The sequence below is a fragment of the Herpailurus yagouaroundi genome, unplaced genomic scaffold (assembly GCF_014898765.1).
Source record: "Herpailurus yagouaroundi ecotype Mexico unplaced genomic scaffold, PumYag 203, whole genome shotgun sequence".
Taxonomy (NCBI): Eukaryota; Metazoa; Chordata; class Mammalia; order Carnivora; family Felidae; genus Herpailurus; species Herpailurus yagouaroundi.
The window spans coordinates 9,546,602-9,569,231 of record NW_024412434.1 but is presented as its reverse complement, the minus strand read 5'-3'; the positions used below and the strand labels follow the sequence as shown (position 1 = coordinate 9,569,231).

General features: G+C 42.8%; 1 protein-coding gene across 8 annotated transcripts in view; it reads left to right on the top strand.

Moving 5' to 3' along the window:
- Nucleotides 1-22,630, top strand: part of PDSS1 (decaprenyl diphosphate synthase subunit 1) — a 42,661-nt gene that overhangs the window by 7,148 nt on the left and 12,883 nt on the right. For 5 of the 8 annotated variants that reach the window (XR_005783370.1, XR_005783368.1, XR_005783369.1 and 2 more), the window contains exons 4-7: nt 656-786; nt 11,122-11,263; nt 14,343-14,454; nt 14,554-14,663. Coding sequence is in view for 4 of the 8 variants with exons in the window: in XM_040451166.1 (XP_040307100.1) it covers nt 656-786; nt 11,122-11,263; nt 14,343-14,454; nt 14,554-14,663 (495 nt within the window). In the remaining 4 variants the exon portion in view is untranslated. Of the gene's footprint in view, nt 1-655; nt 787-11,121; nt 11,264-14,342; nt 14,455-14,553; nt 14,668-22,630 lie in introns of all 8 variants that reach the window. The other 3 variants (XR_005783371.1, XM_040451169.1, XM_040451168.1) reach the window with 3 other exon arrangements.

Below are 22,630 nucleotides of genomic sequence, written 5' to 3'. Positions count from 1 at the left end.
GCGCCACCCAGGCGCTCCATGAACATTTTATATTTTTAAGAAATTTTATCTCCCCAACTCAATTGTAAGCTCCTCACAGTCTGGCAAACTGTGTCTGAAACTTCCTCTGTGAACCTTTCACCTGTCTGGCCGAGTCAGGCTTACTGATCCCTGCTTCTCCCTGGCTGTCCTCTTGTCTTCCTGCCCCTGATACACAGCTTTGTCTCCCCATCCCAGACACTCCCTTAACACCTGCTTCATTGGCTCCCACACTCCCTGTCTTTGTCCTCTCCCCTCCATCTTCCAAGCTGCTACCTGCCCCTATCCAGCTGTCACTGTATCCAGCTGTTAATGGCCCAGAGTCCCTGGGCCACCTGGTACTTTCCTGCTCATCCCTGGAGTCTGCTGGAGTCACAGGGGCAGGCGGCACTGCTCACCCTTGCCCTTAGGCCACTCAGACGGGCCAGGCATTGCTTGTGGCCCAGCTGCAGGACAGCCAGTTTTGGGACAATACAGTGTTAGCACCTTTTCCAGCTGAGTGTTGAATCTCTCAAGTGAAATGAGTACACTGAATGCAACTGAGTCCACTGAAATCAAATCAGGGTTTTGTAAAAGAAATCCTGTTGACTTTTGTGCCATTGTGATGCCATATTGACACAGAGAAACTTTATTCCAGGAACTAGTCATATCTACAACTGAACTTAAGGAAATGTCTGAATACTACTTCGATGGTAAAGGAAAAGCCTTTCGACCAATTATTGTGGTGCTAATGGCCCGGGCGTGTAATATCCATCATAATAACTCCCGGTGAGTTACTGACTTTCACTCCTCTGGCGTTTTTTTTTATATTTGCCAAATCTTCCTCCCCAAGCTTGCCACTTAGTTCCCTGTTGAAGAGGTAGCATTTATCTAAGAATCCACTTTGTGGTGAGTAGTTTCTGACTTTGAGTCACCAGAGTCCACTGGTATAGAGGCATCTTCCTTTTCCACACTTTAATGTCCTCAAAGAACAACTTCAGCTGCAAATAAGCATTTCGAAAAGAATTTTAAAAGCCAGATTTGGTTTTCTCCGAAGTGTAGAATAGCAGGGCGTATGCATACATGTAATCATTAATACACACAGAGCTACACCCACTGTGCTTCAAGTCTGGGTACCACACCCCCGAGAGCCTACCTTCCCATGACCTTTGGAAATCTGCCAAAGAAAAATCTTGAAAGAAGGCGTTTTGACTGTTGGCCCTCAACTTTTGTGTTTTGAACATACATAAAATCGTTGAACATTGAAACCATGGTATCAAAGGAAATCTTAAAAGGAAAAAGGATTGACCTGTTACTGTAGGCAGCCATCTTTGCAGTTCCCTCATCCCCTCTACTCTTGTACCCATTCAGTCATACTGTGTATATAGGATTGCATTCTGCTTTGTTTACTCCCAACTGTGTTTTCACTCTTTACCACGATGCTGGAGTGTCTTCATGGTTGTTATTTTTACATCGTGTGATGTACCAATGGAAATTCCAGTACACCATAATGTACTCATCCATTTCCCTAGGGCTGGACATCTGTATGATATCCCCTCCTCCCAGTAGATCGTACTTTGAGGAAAGCCTCAAGAGGGTCAGGTGTTGCCTCTTAGCAGCTGCTCTCCTCAGCCTGTGTCGGCCTTTTGTTCCCCGCTGCTGGGCCTCCAGCTCCAGCACAATACGCCACCTCAGAGTGCCTCCCACCCAACCTCGGAGACTCACCGAGTGCTCACAGTGCAACTTCAACAGACAGAGCTCTCTGGCAGTGGGCCTTTCACTGTCCTGAGGTCCACTTCCACTTCACCGAGGAGGCAGAGCAGCAGAAATGAACCACATTTGAATGCATCTCATGTGACCTAGAGCAGGGTTTCTTGGCCTTGACGTGACTGATGTTTTGGACCAAATAATTCTTTGTGTGGGGGCTCTCATGTGTATTATAGATGTTTAGCAGCATCCCTTGCCTCCCCCCCGTGAGATGCCAGTTGCACCCCCTGCCAAGTTGATGAGCACCAAAAATGTCTCCAGACATTGCCAGATGTCCCCAGGGAGCAAAATCATCCCTGTCGAGAACCACTAGACTAGAGAGAGTGTGTGTTTATATTTTTATTTCTAAGATTTATGCGTAATACAGTCTGTTACCCTCAGAGATGACATGGGAAGGAAAACATTCTGCATCACTCCAAATCCTCTCCAGCTCTCCCCATGGTCGCGAGTTTTTTCAGTTTCCCTTACTGAAACTATAAACCATTAGTTATAGAAAACATGGAAGGATATAACACAACAAAGGCATTGCTAGTTTAAAAAGTTAAGTTCGGGGCACCTGGGTGGCTCAGTCGGTTGGGCGGCCGACTTCGGCTCAGGTCATGATCTCGTGGTCCGTGAGTTCGAGCCCCGCGTCAGGCTCTGTGCTGACCCGCTCAGAGACTGGAGCCTGTTTCGGATTCTGTGTCTCCCTCTCTCTCTGACCCTCCCCCATTCATGCTCTGTCTCTCCCTGTCTCAAAAATAAATAAAATAAACGTTAAAAAAAATTTTTTTTTTTTAAATAAAAAGTTAAGTTCGAGGGGCGCCTGGCTGGCTTGGTCAGTGGAGCAGGTGACTCTTGATTTTAGGGCTGTGAGTTCGAGCACCACGTTGTGGGTAGTGTTGACTTAAGTAAAATAAAAAGTAAGTTCAACACTGCCCTCTCTGGGGTGTTCTAGCTGTGGCCTCATTCTCCCATAAGCGATTGGAGCAGGGCTCACCAAAGACACAGTGCAGAGGCAGTGTCTGGCATTGGAGTGGGAGTCACAGTGATGGCATGCATTCAAGTCGTATACCACAGTATCCAGCATCTTGAGAATATTTGCTTCATAAAAGCCCTTTTGAATCAGGCTCATCATTAGCTAAATATCCAGCTGTGCTTACAGCAGACAGATGTGTGGGAGTCGGGGAGCTTCTGGAGACCTGGGCCATTTCTGGCTCTGCTTGCTGAGAAAGACCTAGAACAACATTGACAAAAGGTAGCTGTAGATTCAGGGGCGGGAGCCACAGAGCTTGTTTGCAGCCAGCACTGCCAGAGACGTTCCCAAGCCCCAGGTAGCACTAGAACCCATTCCAGTACTTCATCTGCTTGTTTGCCAGTGATGGGAGAATTGAGAGATCCCTGCTTTGTTGTTTGACAACCCAAGTTTAGTGGCTTCTCTGTGGCTTATCAGATGTTATCTTCTTGTTTGTGAAATACGTATTACATAGGTAAGTAATAATCCTGGTGAGGGTTTTAGAAAACCAAATAGAGCAGATACCCAAGAAATAGCGACGGGGAGGGATGCCTGGGTGGCTCAGTCTGTTATGCCTCCAACTCTTGATTTTTGCTCAGGTCCTAATCATATGATTTGTTGGATTGAGCCCCGAATCGGGCTCTGCACTGACAGTGCAAAACCTGCTTGGGATTCTCTCTCGCTTGCTCTCGCTCTCTGCCCCTCCCCCGCTCATACATGCACTCTCTCTCTCTCAAAATAAATATTAAAAAAAAAAATAGCAATGGGGATTTTTAATTGATTTTTCTTTTTCCTTTATTAAGCTTTTCAGCTGTCCATTAAATATTCTTTGCTAGATTACTGAGACTTCTTAACCTGAGGTCTATGGGTGTTATGGGGGTCTGTGAGTCCTTAGAATTGTACACAAAATTTTTTGTGTATTTCTATTTTTCGGGGGGAGGGTCTCTGAGGCTTATAATACATTCTCAAAAGGTAATATGGTTCTGAAGAGCTTAAGTCTCAATCTTTACATTTCTTGCCTGTATCCTAATAACTACAGTACCTGGGCTGGTAAAGTAGGAGTGCACACAACAGGTGATTCAGACTGAAAGGTCCAGAAAACAGCTGAGGTGCTTCTGAAATGTGCCACCTAGATCCTTCTTATTGAAGAACTCTTGCTTCAGTGAAGGACTCTGTGCTGACCAGGTCTCCTTGACAGAGAACATTCAATTCTCAGCCTCTTCAAGAATATGTTAGCTGCAGAAAATCCTCTTGCTGGAGGCCATGAACTTCTCAAGCCAGCCCACATTCAGGGATTGAAGGAGGTGAGGAGCCATTGTGGCTCCAGAGCACGCTATGGATGGGCCTGCAATGCAGAAACTTCTTGCTCTACCCAGGCCTGTTTCCTCCTCTCCCCCTCCCAGCTGTTGACACCCAGGGCACTCCTGGATAGACAGGCATCCTGTATTCTAAACTTCAGAGTCTGCTTCCCAGAGAACCCAGCCTGCCACAGAGCTCAGCAAACTAACTGTAGGTCAGGACTTACTTTATTAAAGAAATTAGATCAAAAATGATTTCTGCACAGTCGCTCCACTTGCTGAATGCTGCAGCACAACTTGGTGTCTCATCTTTCTCAAGCCAAACCCTCTGCTCGGCTGCCTCATTGAAGGGATCTATTCTTGTCATTGATCTTGGCACCATCCGTTCCTGTGTGGAAGTCTTCCGGCACTGGAAGTGGCTATTGCTGCTAGTGATTGGGGTGACAGGACTGCCCATATTATATTGGCCATGTGTGTATCTGCCTGGGGCATGTGTGTATCTGTCTTGATTGTGCAAATTGGGCACTCAAACAACTGAGTCATCCAGGCACCCCAGTTCACTTTCATTTTTAATGAGGGTTTTAAAGATACTGATTAGCGTGTAGATGTCTGTTGGCTTAAGGAGATAACTGCAAGTTGTGGCATCGTATTGTGAAAAATTTGTAGTTGTACTTGCTGGTTGTTCAGATTCCGAATCGGGGTTCGATTTAGTCTTTACAAAACAGTCTTTACAAAATACTGTCTCTTCAGCTTAAAAAAAAAAATAGCAACTGTTTAAAGGTTTGTGTCCATATTGTGTGTCATCTAGCCAGCTTTCAATTATATATGGTAGGGAATTTCTGACATTTAAAAATACTGCTTTAAAAAGATAAATATATGGAAGCAGCAGCGCATGAGGTGCTCAGAAGTATTGAAAATGTTCAGTTATAAAATGGACTGTTAACAAGAATTAATAAAAAGCAACAGAAATTTTTTTAATGTTTATTATTATTGAGAGAGAGAGAGAGAGAGCATGCGCACGTGCCAGTGGGGAAGAGGTAGGGGCAGAGAGAAGAGGACAGAGGATCCCAAGTGGGCTCTGTGCTGACAGCAGCAAACCCAGTGTGGGGCTCGAACTCAACGAACCATGAGATCATGACCTGAGCCAAAGTCAGATGCTCAACCAACTGAAGCACCAAGGCGTCCCGTTACAGAATTTTTTTTTTTTTTTAAAGGATCTTAAGGGGCCCCTGGGTGGCTCAGTCGGTTGAGCATCTGACTCTTGATTTCAGCTCAGATCATGATCCCAGGGTCGTGGGATTCGGCCCGGCATCAGGCTCCTTGCTGAGCGTGAAGCCTGCTTAAGATTCTCTCTCTCTCTCCCTCTGTCCCTCTTCCCCCGCTCTCTCTACAATTAAAAAAAAAAAAAAAAAAGATAAAACAAAAACGATCTTAAAGTAGAGTCTATAATAAAGGACACCTACTGAGATGGAGAAGATTTTGATAACCAGACGGTCATCCATTTCGTTGGTTAGGTCAAGCTCAAGTATAAGGAGAACATTAGTGAGAGCAAGAGGCCTATAGGGCTTTTAAACACATGTGCACCCTCTTCTGGCGCCTACTACACCAGGATGATTTCATCACTGAAGGAATCAACTATGCTTGGATTCGCTGTGCCCAGTCTGAAAAAAAACCAAGTGCTGAGTAAATTCAGTAGCACCCAGAATCTGTTGCCTAGATAAGTTGTTGGTCTAAGACATCATCATGGTGGGTTGCTCCAAAGATCCCGAAACTTCTGCAGTGCTTCTTCGGTGGCAAGAAAATAAACAGCATGAACCCTGCATCATCTGTGATGCAGCTTTGCAGGCATCTGTTCTCTCTGGAGGTAAATATCAGGAGCAGCTGCTCTTGGATGTCAATTCTGTTCTCTTGATGTCAGAACTACTGACTTCATGACTCCTGATCAAGCTTAAAACTGTGTTCTCAACCAAGAGAAATAGACTCCACTGAGCCTGGTGTGCTTGTTTGGGTTTATGAAGGTGGATAGCCAGCGACCTCCTAATTCAGGTATCCCTCCTGCACTCTGCTGTTCTTTAGGTGGAAAGTACCTTTGGTGTTCATGCCAATAGCATCCTCAACATGCCTGTAAGGAATACAGGAAAAGGAAACAAGATTGCAGAGGCCAGAGACAGAGGCCAGGAAACAGAAAGATGACACCAAGCATGAAAAGCAGAGAGTGAGAGATGGTCAGAAACCCTGCAGTCCTGCTCATTCTACCTGAATGTCTCTGTGGAAGATGAGACACTTCAGTGTAGTATCACTTATGAGGACAAAAGCAGATTTTAGACAGGTGCAGTGAAAGGTAATTTGAAGAATTTGATCCCTGACAAGGAAATGTTTGAGCACCAGCAAAAGAGGCTAGTGAAAGTAAGAAACCATTAGGCTGGGGGTGCCTGGGTGGCCTAGTTAGTTAAGCTTCTGACTTCTGCTCAGGTCATGATTTCACGATTTGTGGGTTCAAGCCCCGTCACAGGCTCTGTGCTGACAGCTCAGAGCCTGGAGCCTGTTTCAGATTCTGTGTCTCCCTCTCTCTATGCCCCTCTTCTGCTCGTGCTCCGTCTCTGTCCCTCAAAAATAAAATAAACATTAAAATTTTTTTTTAATAAAAAATAAACTGTTAGGCTGAAAAATGGCCGCACCGAAGGTATACACATCCTCATCCTTGGAGCCTGTGTTACGTCATGTAGCAAGAAAGGGTCTTTGCAGAAGGGATTTAGTTAAGAATCTTGAAATGGGGACGTTATCCAGGATTATCTGATGAGTCTTACGTGCAGTCACATGTCTCCCTATAAGAGGAAAGCAGAGGGAGGTTGATGCACACAGAACAGAGGGCTGTGTGAAGGTAGAGCAGAGAGATTTTGAAGATTGAAGTCCCAGAGCCATAAGCCAAAGTCTGCAGACAGCTGCCCGTGGCTGGAAGGGGTGGAGGGGTGCTCCGTGGAACTGTGTTCTGGCCTCCAGTACTATGAGAGACTTTCTGTTGATTTAAACCACCAAGTTTGGGGGTGCCTAGCTGACTCGGTTAAGTGTCCTCCTCTTGGTTTCGGCTCAGGTCATGATTTCACAGTTCGTGAGTTCCAGCCCCGCATCTGGCTCTGTGCTGGCAGTGCAGAGCCTGCTTGAGATTCTCTCTCTCGCTCTCTGCCCCTCCCGTGTGCACTCTCTCTCTTAAAATAAATAAACTTAAAAAAAAAAAAAAAAACCACACCCAAGTTTGTGGTAATGTGTCACAGCAGCCACAGGAAACTAACACAGGCCCCATCATTACATCATGTCACATCAGCTCAGGGAGGGGCCCAGACGGGCTTCCCTCTCCTTCTGGAGGTGCCTCTTCTGCGTCCACCAGTTCTGACACGAGCAGACCAGAGGTAAAGCAGGACACATCCCACAGTCTTCATAGGCAAAGGACTCCAGCTTATAGCAAGTCAGTTCAGTGACAGAGAAAGAGAAAATCTTACCTGAGTCTATATGGATATATTGTTCAGCATGCTGAAAACTTGAATATGTGTGTTTTCATCAGGTAACTAGGAAATGCAGTTTGCCTCCTGAAGAATTTGATAGCAAAGGACTCTGCTTGCATTTTAAGTAGTGAGTTTTTTCAGACCAAACTAAAAAAGCATCCAGTCATGTCCTTTCAAATTCATAATGATGCAGAGTATAAGAGGGAGGAGAGGTCATCCTCCGTGATTTTGCATGTGAGCCGGTGAGCCATTCTGCTCTCTGAAGGGACTTGAGGAGTCATTAGCTGCTCCCTGTCCCCCTGCCCCCCTGCCAAGTTCCAGGTCATGTTTAGGAAAGAGTGGCCTCTTGTTTCAGAGGCAATGCAGCAGTGGGCCAGCAAAGGCAGAGTTTTTACCAAAAACAAAACCCTTTCTCTAGGAAAGCTTCCATTTGTGGCTTGTGGTAAATCAAATGAATACCTGATAGAACAGCATTTTTCAAACTTTGCGCATCAGAATCTCCTGACATGCTTTTTCCAAATACAGATTCCTGAGCCCCATTGTCAGATTTTGACTCCTCAGTCTGCATTTTCAAGAGTATGGATTCTGACATGGTGGACAAGGGTTATATATTTAAGAAACACTAAGCTTGTCAGAGTTCTAACAAGCAAAGGGAAACACTTACTTTTAGAATTGTTAGACAAAAAGAACATTTTATAATAGAAATAGAGCCTTCTGTATAAAATACCACTTGAGAGTTCTGGTTTTTATACAGCTTCTGTAGAGTTGGGAGTAGAAACTTCTGTATATCTGCTTTTAAAGTGGAATCACATTTACTATTTAAATTTGCTAGCCTCATTCATTCTGAACCAAAGTAATCAATTGACAAGGTTTGAATTTCTGTTTAGAGACAATTTTCCCACACTGAGGGTTTACTTATAATTTAAGATTTCACTTTATGTATTAGTGTGAATAGGAAAAAACCATTTTATTTAAATCACATGTAAACTGAGTCAAGCGTACATGGGGGTGGGGCGTGTCATTTTATGACTCCATCTATTTTTGTCTGCACTTGAACTATTCCATTATAAAAAATGTTGCTTTAAATCTAATGAAGGGGAAAAAAAACAAATATCCCAACGGGCTTGCTGAATCATCGCATACTCCGCCATGTGTGAAGTATGGGGGACACAGCCAACTTTCAGACCAAGGGGCTCCTTTTCTCAGGCTGTCTTGCCAGTCTGGCTTTTCTCAGCACCTCTCCCAGAAGCCAGGAGAATGTGTCAGCTGTCATGGTAAGAAGTGGAAATGGTGCCCAGCTTTCTGAAGGCATGACTCAGTTTGGCACTTTGGAGCTTTCATCTTACAGATAGTGTGAGAGTTTTCTGTAATCTGTAAATTTTGGTTCCAGCCATTATGCTGTGCTATGGACAGACAGTGGCAGTATTTTCTGGATATAAGCTGGCACACATTAAAACTTAGTTGTGTAGGAAAAAGGACATCAAATACAATTAGAAAACATCTCAGGGGTACCTGAGGGTGGCTGTTGTTTATGTGTCTGACTCTTGATTTCAAGCTTCAGGCTCTGCACTCAGAGTGCAGAGCCTGCTTGGGATTCTCTGTCTCCCTCTCTCTGCCCCTCCCCTGCTTGCTCATGGTCTCAAAAATAAATAAACATTTTTTTAAAAAAAGCATCTGAAATAATGTCTATTCTGCATATGGGCTGTGTCACAATACCAGACAACGTTCTAACAAAGAATCCTGATTATAGTCAGTAATTTAGCCACGTAAAATGGCCTTTCTGTATACATGTAGTCGTTGACATTTCAAAATATTTTAAGACACCTTTGTCTTTAATATCTTGAAATTACAAAATTTCCAGTGTTTCAGTGAGCACTGCCATTTCATCACAACTCCCCAGCAGGAACACCTCTGTCTGCCGACAGAGTTTATGATAATGGAGGCGGTGCCCAGCTTAGGAAAGCATAAGGAAGGCTAGAGGCCCTCACAGTTGTTTTTCAAGGTAAGTTCTACCAACTAGTAGGAAGTGTGTATTAGACCAAAATGCCATGGTGAAAATATCTGAAAGATGGCCTTTATACAAAACACCTGTGAATGTCTACCTCTTTTCCTGTACATTTGAACTCAAGGTAGGGTCCGGTACATTCACCTAAAAGATATTTAAGGTCCAAGCCTCCTACCGTAGCGCCTGTGAGCAGTGTCCCATCAAGGGTTTCACAACAAGCTCTTTGAAGCCATTGGAACCTTTGTTTTCTCATTTACGGTCCTGTTGTTAGAACCGGTCTCCACCCCGCGTTGCTTTACTTCTCCCACCTTGAAAGACCGTGGTGTGATCCGGAAGTATTTAGAACTGTTACGATTGTGGCAGGTTAATAAATAATGCGCTGCACTTGGCAATTGATTTCTGGGCTAAAAGCAGTTGGAAGGGTCTGAGGTTTAATTCTGAAATCTTAGCTGAGAGTTGCCGGCAAAGCACCCTATTTTAAAATTATATTTAAAGCAAGATCAGAAGGTACTCTTCAGGCTGACTTAGTGTCTGTAGTTAAATACCCGCATCTTTAATGTACTTGGGCCTCATTTTCCATAGCTTTCTGCTAAATGTGAGGCTCTAGAACAGGCACTATCTTTTGCAGATGTTCAGCCTAGATTATTTTCTTTAAAGAAAAAGTTCTGTTTCAACATCCTTCTCTCTTTTGCCCCCTGAAGAGATAACGTGATGACATTTTGAAAAGTAAGAAGCTATTGAATAAGTGAAACATTTCGTTACCATGCATTTAAGTCAGGCATATGTTTTCGGTTTCAGATAATTCAGTTGGTTATTTTCCGAATTTGATTTTCTCAAAATTCAGCTTTTAAAAATTCCCATAGATGATGATTGTGATAATGATGATGATTAAAAAGGGGCACATTCCCTTTGAACTCTAAAACTCATAGCCATGTATCTTCTTGACAATGCTTATCCTGTATATTGTGTTAAAGCTGGGAAAGAAAAGTTTCCATTTCTAATGCCAGGGTGAAGTATGAATTGGAAGACCGTTTCGACAAAAATGCTATCTGGGTGCTTGAGGTCTTCTTCCTAAACATTTCATTTAAGACAATATTAAAAGCTTTAAACATACTGATCGTTGGTTCTTTAGAATACTTTTTCAGAGTGCTTCTTAACCTGTCTCCCCTCCCCCCCCAAGCCCCCAAATCTCCTTATAACCTAATCACAATTGACGAGCTTCCCCAGACGCCCAAGACCACGATTCTAGGGCCTACAGCTGATTCTTCAGCCTCATGGCCAGACTTCTGAGATGTTTAAACTTTTTTGTTGTTAATCATACAAATTCTGCTTCTGAATGTGCTGTCTATAAAGTATAGCCTCGGCAGGGTAGCTCACACATTTTTAAAATGTTCTCCAAATGGTAGAAATGGCTTTGTAGGGAAGCCAAAGTGTTTATACAGTTTCTCTTAGAGAAATAAAGCTCTTTATCCTAGATCGGATGTCCAGTTTTCACAAGATGATTGCTGAGAAGGTTATAGGCAGCGGCTCTGTTAAAAAGCATTGCTTTCTGTTAATTAGAGACGTGCAAGCAGACCAGCGCTCCATAGCCTTAATTGCAGAAATGATCCACACTGCTAGTCTGGTACACGACGATGTCATTGACGATGCAAGTTCTCGGAGAGGAAAACACACGGTTAATAAGATCTGGGGTGAAAAGAAGGTACGGTGTTTTAGTTTCCTTTCAATCTTCTTACCCAACCACACACTCTTTGGGTTGCATTTATTTTTTAGATTTGTCTCATTAAAAAGTAAAGTATGCTTCCTCACATACGGCCTTCCAAATTTCAAAATAGAATTCATGTCTGTGTACGGACATTTGCTAATAGAGAAAACCATAGAAAGCTGAACTTAGTATTTCTGGTTATTCATAGTTTTACATAGAATTCCTTTTGGTTATTGACAAAGAGATTTTTGTTGTTATCCAAAAAGCATGTTTCATGAGCATTCATACATTTTACTTCTGGGCTCAGAGTACCCAGATTCAGTTTGATTCTTTATTGACTGCCATGTACAAGAGTGTCATGACAAGTGACTAAGTAAAGCTAAAATATATGTGTGTGAATATTATATTGTTTTAAATATAGGTACGTAGAAAGATATATACACACACTGTGAAAATTCTACCTTTTGTAGGGGCTGTATAATTGAGTTTGGTTCATACATGTATATTTTAAAGCATATTTCCATAGTATTTTATCAGCATCTCTTGAAGGGGTATATACGATGGGGACTTCTGCTTAAAGGTGTTTAAATCATGTTTGAAGAATGGGAATGAAGCTGCACAAATGAACATGAAGACGTATAGGCCTTTCGTGTGATGCGGGCAGCCCCCTCCACACGCACCTCCCGTGGCCGCCTTGCCTGTTTGAAGCACACATAAAACATTAGTGTGAACGAGGTCTCCCTTGGCTCGCCTTCCCCTCCCTCACACATTTATTTTTCTTCCCCTCACATATTTGTAGTACCTGGTTACCTCCTATTTTCTAATTGCCCTATGAAAAAGAAGAAATATATATTAATTGTTACCTTCACGTGCTGGTTTTGCTTTCTTGTACATGACTTTGCTGTGTAATCGAGTCCTGAGATCTCATTTATAAATCTTTTATTTCAAATTTTAAATTGGAAGGTCTTGTGTCCTATGGGCAGAATTCCATACATCAGAATGTTGTTTTTAAAAAAAGGGGGGGTTGGGGCGCCTGGGTGGCGCAGTCGGTTAAGCGTCCGACTTCAGCCAGGTCACGATCTTGCGGTCCGTGAGTTCGAGCCCCGCGTCGGGCTCTGGGCTGATGGCTCGGAGCCTGGAGCCTGTTTCCGATTCTGTGTCTCCCTCTCTCTCTGCCCCTCCCCCGTTCATGCTCTGTCTCTCTCTGTCCCAAAAATAAATAAACGTTGAAAAAAAAATTTTTTTTTTTTAAAAAAGGGGGGGAGGGGGGGGAGTGCAGTTTCATTTTGGAGAGGTCATGGGTACATTTATGACATGTCCCTGAGTCAACTGTTCTCAGGGCCTGTCCCTAAAGCCTTAGTTAAGAGAACAAATCCTGGGGGCACCTGGGTGGTTCAGTAGGTTATACATCTGACTTTGGCTCACGTCATGATCTCACGGCTTGTGAGTTCGAGCCCCACGTCGGGCTCTGCTGACAGGTCGGAGCCTGGAGCCTGCTTCAGATTCTATGTCTCCCTCTCCCTCTCCCCTTCTCCCATTCACACTCAGTGTCTCTCTCTCTCAAAAATAAACATAAAAATTTAAAAAAAACACCACTACCAACAACAAATTCGGGCCTTTTCCCTGCCTAGTTAGTCCCCGCTGTGATCATCTCTGCTGTTGGGGGCCTCTTTCAGCCTGTGACTGGTCTGCCTTACACAGGCCTGCCTGCAAGCCTCCTCCCCTTTACCGCCTCTTAGCCAAAAGTACTGTGTGTCCATTGAAAGTCCATTCACACAGCACCTGCTCCAGGAGCCCACAGTACCCTGCCTGGGTTCCAGCCCTTCTTTCCTTTAACCCCTCAGCCAGCATTCCCCAGTGCCCAGTCTGGAGACTTTACTTTCACAGGCTGGAACCTTCTGGCCTCTGGGATCCCCAGGGCCAGGAGAGGAAAGACGTAAAAGCCTAGAGATCCTGAGCCCTCCAGCTGCAAATGATGTACGGGTGGCCGAGGGATAGACATATATGTGCACGTATATGTCATAATGTATATGATGACTTTGTTAATGTATATGTGTATGTTGAGATCCCTTGTACAGTATGTTCTATAAAATGATAAATAGGTAAACATACTGAACATAATTTTAGGTACCAGAGAAAAGACAATAAAAACTTAAAATGTGGTTATGTTGAAAATTCTATGAATTAAAATGTCTATGAGATCAACCATTTATAACATAAAATGTAGGCATATTTTTAAATATGAAAATGAGTATGTTTAATTACAGCCTGTAATTCAGTTATATATAATTTTTAATAAGCTACAAATACAGTATGGGCATCTACTCCCACTCTAAAGAAGATTGGAAAAAATATTGATTATCTAGTGTTCACTACAAAAAATTTTATCTAAGAATGAGGAGCAGTGTAATACAGTGCAAAGAGCATTGAACTTGGAGCCAGGATTCCCTGGTTTGGTTTTCATTGAGAAAAATGCCAGGCGCTGGGGTGTGCCAAGTGCTGGCTGAGATCATTCCCAGCCCGTGCCCTCAAGGAGTTGGTGGATAGGGAATCAGTAGTTGAAGAAAAATGAGAAGACTGCAGTATGCACGGGGTGCTGTTCTCATGCAGATCCAAGTGGACTTCCTAGAAGTGTCCTCTGTGTTAATTGTGCAGAGGAGTCAGCTCAGTGAAGAAGGGGAAGGACTTTCTGAGTAGAGAAATGATAGGTGCACAGACACAACAGCACGGTGTGAGCGAAGAGCAAGTGTCCAGCACGGCCAGTCTGAGGACAACTGTACCCTGGTGGGGCCCAGGGATGAAGCGAGAGAGTTTGACCCTGTCCATCTCCACGCATCCACTTCCTCAGCTCTGATTGGAGAGACTGGGTAACCTCTGGGAACTGATCCCATTCCCACTATGTGCCGAATCTGTAACTGACGATTGCAGAGTCCTACTGAGGAAGAGGTAGGGGAAGACTCACGGCCAAGATGAACCCTCCCTCCCTTTCTGTATTTATCTTCTGAGGAGCCAGCTTCATTGTTGGCTCCACTGCTCCGATCCTTTTCTCTGAGTTGTTTTCTTTTTTCTTTTCTAGGCTGTTCTCGCTGGTGATCTAATTCTTTCTGCAGCATCTATAGCTCTGGCACGGATCGGAAATACAACTGTCATATCTATTTTAACCCAAGTTATTGAAGATTTGGTGCGTGGTAGGTTAATTCTGACGCTGCTGCTTTTTTAATTCAGTCTCAGTAGAGTTATCCAGGCAATCAAACCGTATCGCAAATTACCCCTTTCTTTATTTATAGGCGAGTTTCTTCAGCTAGGGTCAAAAGAAAATGAGAACGAGAGATTCGCACACTACCTTGAAAAGACCTTCAAGAAGACTGCCAGTCTGATAGCCAACAGTTGTAAAGCAGTATGTACGTTCTGTCTTTGTTCACGTTAAAAAAAAAAAATGCCTCATAGCTCTTTCTTGAGAGCTAATTTTCCTGGGAAACATTTCACTGGAGAACCTTAAAATAGTAACCAGAATCCCAAGAGGTCATTGAGAGAATTACATCCCCAAACAGTGGGATCTTCTGCTGTGGGTTTCATGTTCACTGTCTTCTTTTGCTATGCATGCATTCACTCTTCATCCTTCCCCACCAAGAACAGAATCAGAATAAGCTATCTTCACCCAGTTTACTCTTCAGACTGTTTAACATGTTGAAAAACTTGTTGTGATTAGTGGAATAATGTCTTTCATGGTTGTTGTCCCATATACCATTTCTGACATATTAGCCTTAAAAAGTTACAAAGTGCTATGTTTGGGGGGGGGGGGTTGTGCAGAGGAAGAGAGAGAGAATCTTAAGCAGGCTCCTAGCTCGAAGCCTGACGCAGGGTTCGGTCTCATGACCCTGGAATCGTGACCTGAGCCAAAATCAAGAATTGGGCACTTCTGCCCAAGAAAAAATACCTGTTAGGTTGTCCTAGTTTTCTTTGTTCTTTATTAGGAGTAGTAGATCCTCCAATCTTTGGGGAATGAACTATAAACAAGTCATTTTTCTTTGGGCTGTAAATCGAGTGTGCACCATAACTTTTCTCTCCCTTGATTTCCCTCCCTGGCCTTCCCTCTGGTCTTCTTGTTTTTATGTTTTATTTTTCCCATTCTGAGAGGCATGGGTCCAGCTTTTCATTGGCTTGGATTTACTGCCACTTTTATTTTTATTTATTTTTATTTTTTAATTTACATCCAAGTTAGCATATATACAACAATAATGATTTCAGGAGTAGATTCCAGTGATTCATCCCCAACAAGTGTCTTCCTTAATACCTTACCCATTTAACCCATCCCCCCCACCCACAATCCCTCCAGCAACCCTGAGTTTGTTCTCTGTATTTAAAAGTTTCTTATGTTTTTCCCCCTCCCAGTTTTTATTTTAGTTTTGTTTCCCTTCCCTTATGTTGATCTATTTTGCATCTTAAATTCCTCATGTGAGTAAAGTCATATATTTGTCTTTCTCTGACTAATTTCACTTAGCATAATACCTCCAGTTCTATCCACGTAGTTGCAAATGGCAAGATTTCATTTCTTTTTCATCGCTGAGTAGTATTCCACTGTATGTATGTATGTATGTATGTATGCATGTATGTATGTATGTATGTATGTCACATCTTCTTTATCCATTCATCCATCAGTGGACATTTGGGCTCTTTCCATACTTTGGCTATTATCGATATCACTGCTATAAACATCAGGGTGCATGTGCCCCTTTGAATCAACACACCTGTATCCCTTGGGTAAATGCCTAGTAGTGCAATTGCTGCGTCGTAGGGTAGTTCTATTTTTAATTTTTTGAGGAACCTCCATACTGTTTTCCAGAGTGGCTGCACCAGTTTGCCTTCCCACCAGCAGTGCAAAAGGGTTCCTCCTCTCTGCATCCTTGCCAACATCTTTTGTTGCCTGAGTTATTTATTTTTAGCCATTCTGACAGGTGTGAGGTGGTATCTCATTGTGGTTTTAATTTGCATTTCCCTGATGATGAGTTATGTTGGGCATTTTTTCATGTGTCTGTTTTCCATCTGGATGTCTTCTTTGGAGAAGTAGCTATTCATATCTTTTGCCCTTTTCTTCACTGGATTATTTGTTTTTTGGGTGTTGAGTTTGACAAGTTCTTTATAGATTTTGGATACTAACCCTTTATCTGATATGTCATTTGCAAATCTTCTCCTATTCCATTGATTGCCTTTTAGTTTTGCTGATTGTTTCCTTCTCTGTGCAGAAGCTTTTTATTTTGATGAGGTCCCAGTAGTTAGTTTTTGCTTTTGTTTCCCTTGCTTCCAGAGACCATGTTGAGTAAGAAGTTGCTGTGGGTAAGGTCAAAGAGGTTTTTACCTGCTTTCTCCTCAAGGATTTTGATGGCTTCCTGTCTTACGTTTAGGTCTTTCACCCATTTAGAGTTTATTTTTGTGTATGGTGTAAGAAAGTGGTCCAGGTTCATTCTTCTGCATGTCGCTGTCCAGTTTTCCCAGCACCATTTGCTGAAGAGCACTCTTCTTTTTTTTAAAGCCAGTATTCTTGGGGCACCTGGGTGGCTCAGGCGATTGAGCATCCAAGTGCGACTCAGGGCATGGTCTCACAGTTCATGAGTTCAAGCCCTGCATTGGGCCTTGCTGCTGTCAGCGCAGAACCCACTTCAGATCCTCTGTCCTCCCCCTCTCTGTCCCTCCCCTGCTCACACTCTCTCAAAAAAAAAGTCAGTATTGTCCTTATACAACATGTGGTATTTGGTTCTAGCCCCTAAATGAGAGCCAGTTCTCTTCATAGGATTACTCATCTAACCATACCTCCGCGTAACCAATGTGGCAGAGATGAAACCTGGCAAGTAGATTGCGATCAAAGCAGCAACAGAGGGAGACCTTCAGGGGACAGATGGACACTGGTGCCATGATGCTCTCTCAACATTCCTGCAGTTAAAGAGCACTTTTCCTCAGGTCTCTTCAGTGAAAAAGGCCCCTTGCCAATAGTGTCTCCATTCTGAAAAGCGTCAAGAAATGGATAATTGTGAATCCTAAAAGAATGCAGACATTTTCTTCCTAAAAACACAAAATTGAAACACTAAGAAATGTGAATTATGTAGAACATGCTGGCCATGACTTCAGCCATTTTTGTCTTTAGTGAAAGAGCCAATATTTTTTGCAAAGAATTGCCTGTGTGGTTTTTTAAAAAGAGAGATGACTGGGGCATCTGGGTGGCTCAGTTGGTTGAGCATCTGGCTCTTGATTTCAGCTCAGGTTCATGATCTCACAGTTCGTGAGTTTGAGCCCTGCATCAGGCTCTGCGCTGGCAGCATGGAGCCTGCTTAGGATTCTCTCTCTCTGACCCTCCCCAGCTCATGCACTCTCTCACTTTCTCAAATGAATAAATAACATTTTTTTTTTAAATAAAAAGAGAGTTGGCTGAAAATATGGTAGACGTTAGAATGCCAAATAAAAGAATCACTCATTTTATTTTATTTATTTATTTATTTTTTTTTTCAATGTTTATTTATTTTTGGGACAGAGAGAGACAGAGCATGAACGGGGGAGGGGCAGAGAGAGAGGGAGACACAGAATCGGAAACAGGCTCCAGGCTCCGAGCCATCAGCCCAGAGCCTGACGCGGGGCTCGAACTCCCGGACTGCGAGATCGTGACCTGGCTGAAGTCGGACGCTCAACCGACTGCGCCACCCAGGCGCCCCAAGAATCACTCATTTTAAAAGGGTGCCATAAAGTTGCTACATAAACCCTTCATTGATCATCATACCTTTGATGGTCAAAATCTCCATGAAGATGGAGAGCCAACTTCATAAGGCACACTAGGGCGTTAAGTGAAGCTTGCAGATGATCAAACCCTACGAAGGGCCAAGGACATGGACCCAAGGCACCAAGGAAAGCCTTGATCGTGGTGTGGTCACAGTGCTCTGCTTAGGAAGCCAGAGACGTTATAGCACACATATCCATTATAAATTGCACTTCATTCTTCACAGATTAGCAAGTAAACAGTGGACATGTGTATTAACATGGCTCGACCCTTTTTTAAAATGAAATGCTTCGTGCTGTCCACTAGGAGGCATTCCGGCATCATCCCACAACTACTCACTTTTTATATGATTTATTCCTATACTCCAGAGCTGTTAGAATAATAAGGCAAAATCATAGTGTGAGCGCTCTAAATAAAAGGTTCTATATTTAAGTGCCTATGGGTAGAAATATTCCAGGGGTGTTGCATATTCAAAATGGCTATTTTTATGTACTCCTGGTATTTAAAATGCAAAGACATTTGGGCTCCAAAAGTTCATGCAAAGCAAACCAGAAGTGCCAAAAAGAGGAAATACAGAGAATTTAAACATCAGTATTATTGTGGAATAATTAATAGAATCCTAAGATGTTATGGGAATTTGAAGGAAATTTAGCAGCTTATAATTTATCCTGTTAACTTCAATCACTCATTGTTATTTTTAAGGAGAAATAGTATAAAAACTAAGAGAGGGTTGTCTAAGATTGGTATGTTTTGTTTTGTTTTGTTTTGTTTTGTTTTGTTTTGTTTTAAATAAGGATTATATTTTCCTTTCTTCCTTTCCTCTCTTGTCCTGTCCTGTCTTTCTATGTCTGTCTTTCTTGTAGACTCCACGCTTAATGTGGGGCTTGAACTCATGATCAAGGGTCATGATCTAGGCTTTGACCCCTAGATCAAGAGTCCCATGCTCCATTGACTGAACCAGCCAGGACCCCCTCTAGGATTATTTTATGACACTGATTGATAGGAAAATGGAAGTAATATTTTTAAACGAAAGGTTACTTATTTGTGTCCTAGTCATATAGAATACACTCGAGCTTACCAGTGGAGGCCATGATTTGTTCCCCAGAAAAATCTCACGGGAATGAGATCTGAGAGGTCCAGTGGCTCGTCCAGTGTTATTCAGTCAGACATGGCTGAGCTGGGATTGGAACCCAGAACTGGGTATGATAATCCTGCATTCGTTTGTTTTTCTTTTCTTTTCTTTTTTTCCAAATTTGTATACTCTCCAGTGCTGCATGAGGCCTGGAATCAATGGGCTGTCTTCCTGTTACTTTATTTCCAAAGCCACAGTATGCTACCACAGGATTCTGTTTTGTGGGTTGTATTTGCAGAACAGTGTCTTTTGGTACAAAATTCTTGTCTAATCTACACATAGACCTTATTCCTATTTTGCCAGCTGTCATAATATTGTAATAAGGAAAGGGGAGGGGCGCCTGGGTGGCTCAGTCGGTTAAGCCTCCGACTTCGGCTCAGGTCATGATCTCACAGTTCGTGAGTTTGAGCCCCGCATCGGGCTCTGTGCTGACAGCTGAGAGTGGAGCCTGCTTCATATTCTGTGTCTCCCTCTCTCTGCCCCTCCCCCATGTGTGCTCTGTCTGTGTCTCTCAAAAATGAATAAATGTAAAAAAAAAAAAAATATTAAAAAAAAGGGGAAAACTTTTTCTGGTCCAGGATCCAGTCCAGGATCTCTTGTTGCATTTAACTGTCATAAGTCTTTGATGTCTCAGTGTGCAACAAGTTCCTCAGTCCATCTTTGCTCTTATATTACCTTGATTTTTTTTTAAGTTTATTTATTTATTTTGAGAGGGAGAGAGAGAAAGAGATAGCTCAAGTGAGCATATGCAGGGGAGGGGCAGAGAGAGGGGGAGAGAATCTCAAGCAGGCTGCACCGTGTCAGCCTAGAGGCCGACACAGTGCTCAGTCTCATAAACCACAAGATCATGACCTAAGCTGAGACCAAGAGTTGGACACTTAACTGAGCCACCGAGACGCCCCCATTACCTTGATTTTTTAATGTGTCATTGAGCCTTTCAAGTTGGATCTGTCTGCTGCTTTGCAAACTTAGATACCGGTTATGCATTTTGCACAGGAAAACAACAAAAAGGATGCCACCTGCTCAGTTCGTCACGTCAAGGGCCACGTGACGCCCTTTTGTGCTGTTACTGATGATGTTCACTTTGATCACTTGATTGCAGTAGTAACTGCCAGGTTACTTAATTTTCAGGTTACTATTTTTCCCTATCTGGGGAGGGATTATGAGATTATGTAAATCTGCTTATCAAACTCTCTCTGGTTTTCGCATCTATTTGTGATTCTTTCCTCAGACACTTATTACCACAATGGCTGCCAAGTCACTGTTTTGTGAATTCTGTCATTCCTTCAACATCTTGCTTCTACCATAGAAGGGTATTTGATTTAAGGACTATCTTATCTCTGTGAACTCTTGGATTCTTATTCTTTTTACTGTTATTTATCTGAATGCTGAATTATCCCATATTTGGCCAGTGGGGAAGGCCTTTTAACCTGGCTTCTGTGTCCTTTTAATCTAACCCCATCATTCTTTTAGCACTTACTTAATTTCTTTATTTTTTAGAGAGATTGCAAGTGGCGGGGGGGGGGGGGGGAGAGAAAATGAATGAGAATCCCAAGCAGGCTCCATTCTCAGTGCGGAGCCAGACACGGGGCTTGAGCCCACAACTTGCAATCGCAACCTGAGCTAAAATCACGAGTCAGACGCTCAACTGACTAAGTTACCCAGGTGCCCCAACACTTCATTAATTTCTGGCAGAAGACGTTCCAGGTTCATCTTGTCCTTCCCAACACTAGGATTCATAATTTCTCCAAAGAGCCCTGTTCTTTTGTTGGAGAATGGTATTTAGAAACCAAGATCTCTCCACTAGGTATCATTGGGCCCTCCAATGATAGTAGACAGAAATAGGAAATTTATATATATATATATATATATATATATATATATGGGTATGTTTATGTCTTGATCTTTTTATTTCCCATCTATGTGTATCCAAACAGTGACGTATCATATTGTTGGCTCATTCCACAGAATTCATGATTTATCTAGCATTCTGTCCTTCCATACAGTTGACCTTTGAACAACATAGGTTAGAACAGCACAGATCCTTATATGCGGGTTATCTTTTTTCTTTTTAATAAATACAGTATAGTACTATGAAAGTAGTTTCTCCTTCTGATTTTTGAAAGAACATTTTCTATAGCTTTATTGTAAGGATGTAGTATATAATACGTATACAGAGTATGTGTTAATCGGATGTGTCATCAGTGAGGCTTCTGGTCAACAGTGGGCTATTAATAGTTAAGTTTCAGGGGAGTCAAAAATTATATGCAGATTGTCACCTGCACAGGACGTGGAGGGGTGCCAGCACCCCTGACCCCCATGTTGCTCAGAGGTCCACTGTATCTGTAGCTCCTCTCCCCAAGAATGAGAAGCTTGACTCCCATTCTCCACAATATATTTATTTGCTCAGTCCCCTAGAATATACCAAAGGGGTTTAAAAATTGGTAACTCCTATCTCTGTAAAAAATAAAAACCTAGTAGTTCAGTATTTGTTTATAGTTCCTTTTTGTCTTTAGCCTGAGGATAATATAATCAAAAATCTGTGTTCGAAGTTACCTCTTTTCAGTGTGGTTATATTATTATTTGAAATATAAGCTAGATTATTTTTTACTCCATTTTAGAGGTCCCCTCCCATTCTTAACCGATTTTGTTTTTGCAGGGGTTGGAGGCTGTTGGTGTGGTTTTGAGTGTATGAAATGTTAACCTAGCTCCTTAAGTCAGAAGTGTATACAGACTGGTACTTGCCCACCATTCCCATGTGTCCCGTCCCCCTCCTCATCCTTTCCACCCACCCTGTGAGTGACCAGTCTCTTTGCTTCTGCTTCCTCCTTCCTGTGTTTCTTTTTACACAGATGAACAGCCCCACATGCATGTTGTTTCCCCTTCTTTCTTGCAAGGAAAAGTAGGATGCTGTGCTACCTTTTCTGTGTCTGTCTGACCTTTGCACCTTGCTTTCTTCAATTAACAGTGTATCAGGGATACCATCCCATGCTGCTCTGTAGAATCTTCCTCTCATTGTATTGTATTGTATTGTATTGTATTGAGAGAGAGAGAGAGGGAGAGAGAATTTTAAGCAGGCTCCACACGCGGCACAGAGCCTGAGGCGGGCTCCATCTCATGACCATAAGATCATGGCCTGAGCCAAAATCAAGAGTTAGACTCTCAACCAGCTGAGCCACCCAGGAGCCCCTCTTCCTCATTTTTTAAACAGCTGCTTCGTATCCTATCGAGTGGATATACCGTGGTTTTCTCAGACACTCCTATATATGGGTGTTTAGGCTTCTAGTAGTTTACAGTTACAAATAATACTATAGTGCCTAACCTTATGCAAGTATGTTTTTTATTTTTATTTTTTAACGTTTCTTTATTCTTGAGAGAGAGACGAGAGCGCGCGCAAGCCCAAGGGCATGAATGGGGGAGGTGGGGGGGGGGGGGACACAGAATCTGAAGCAAGCTCCAGGCTCCAAGC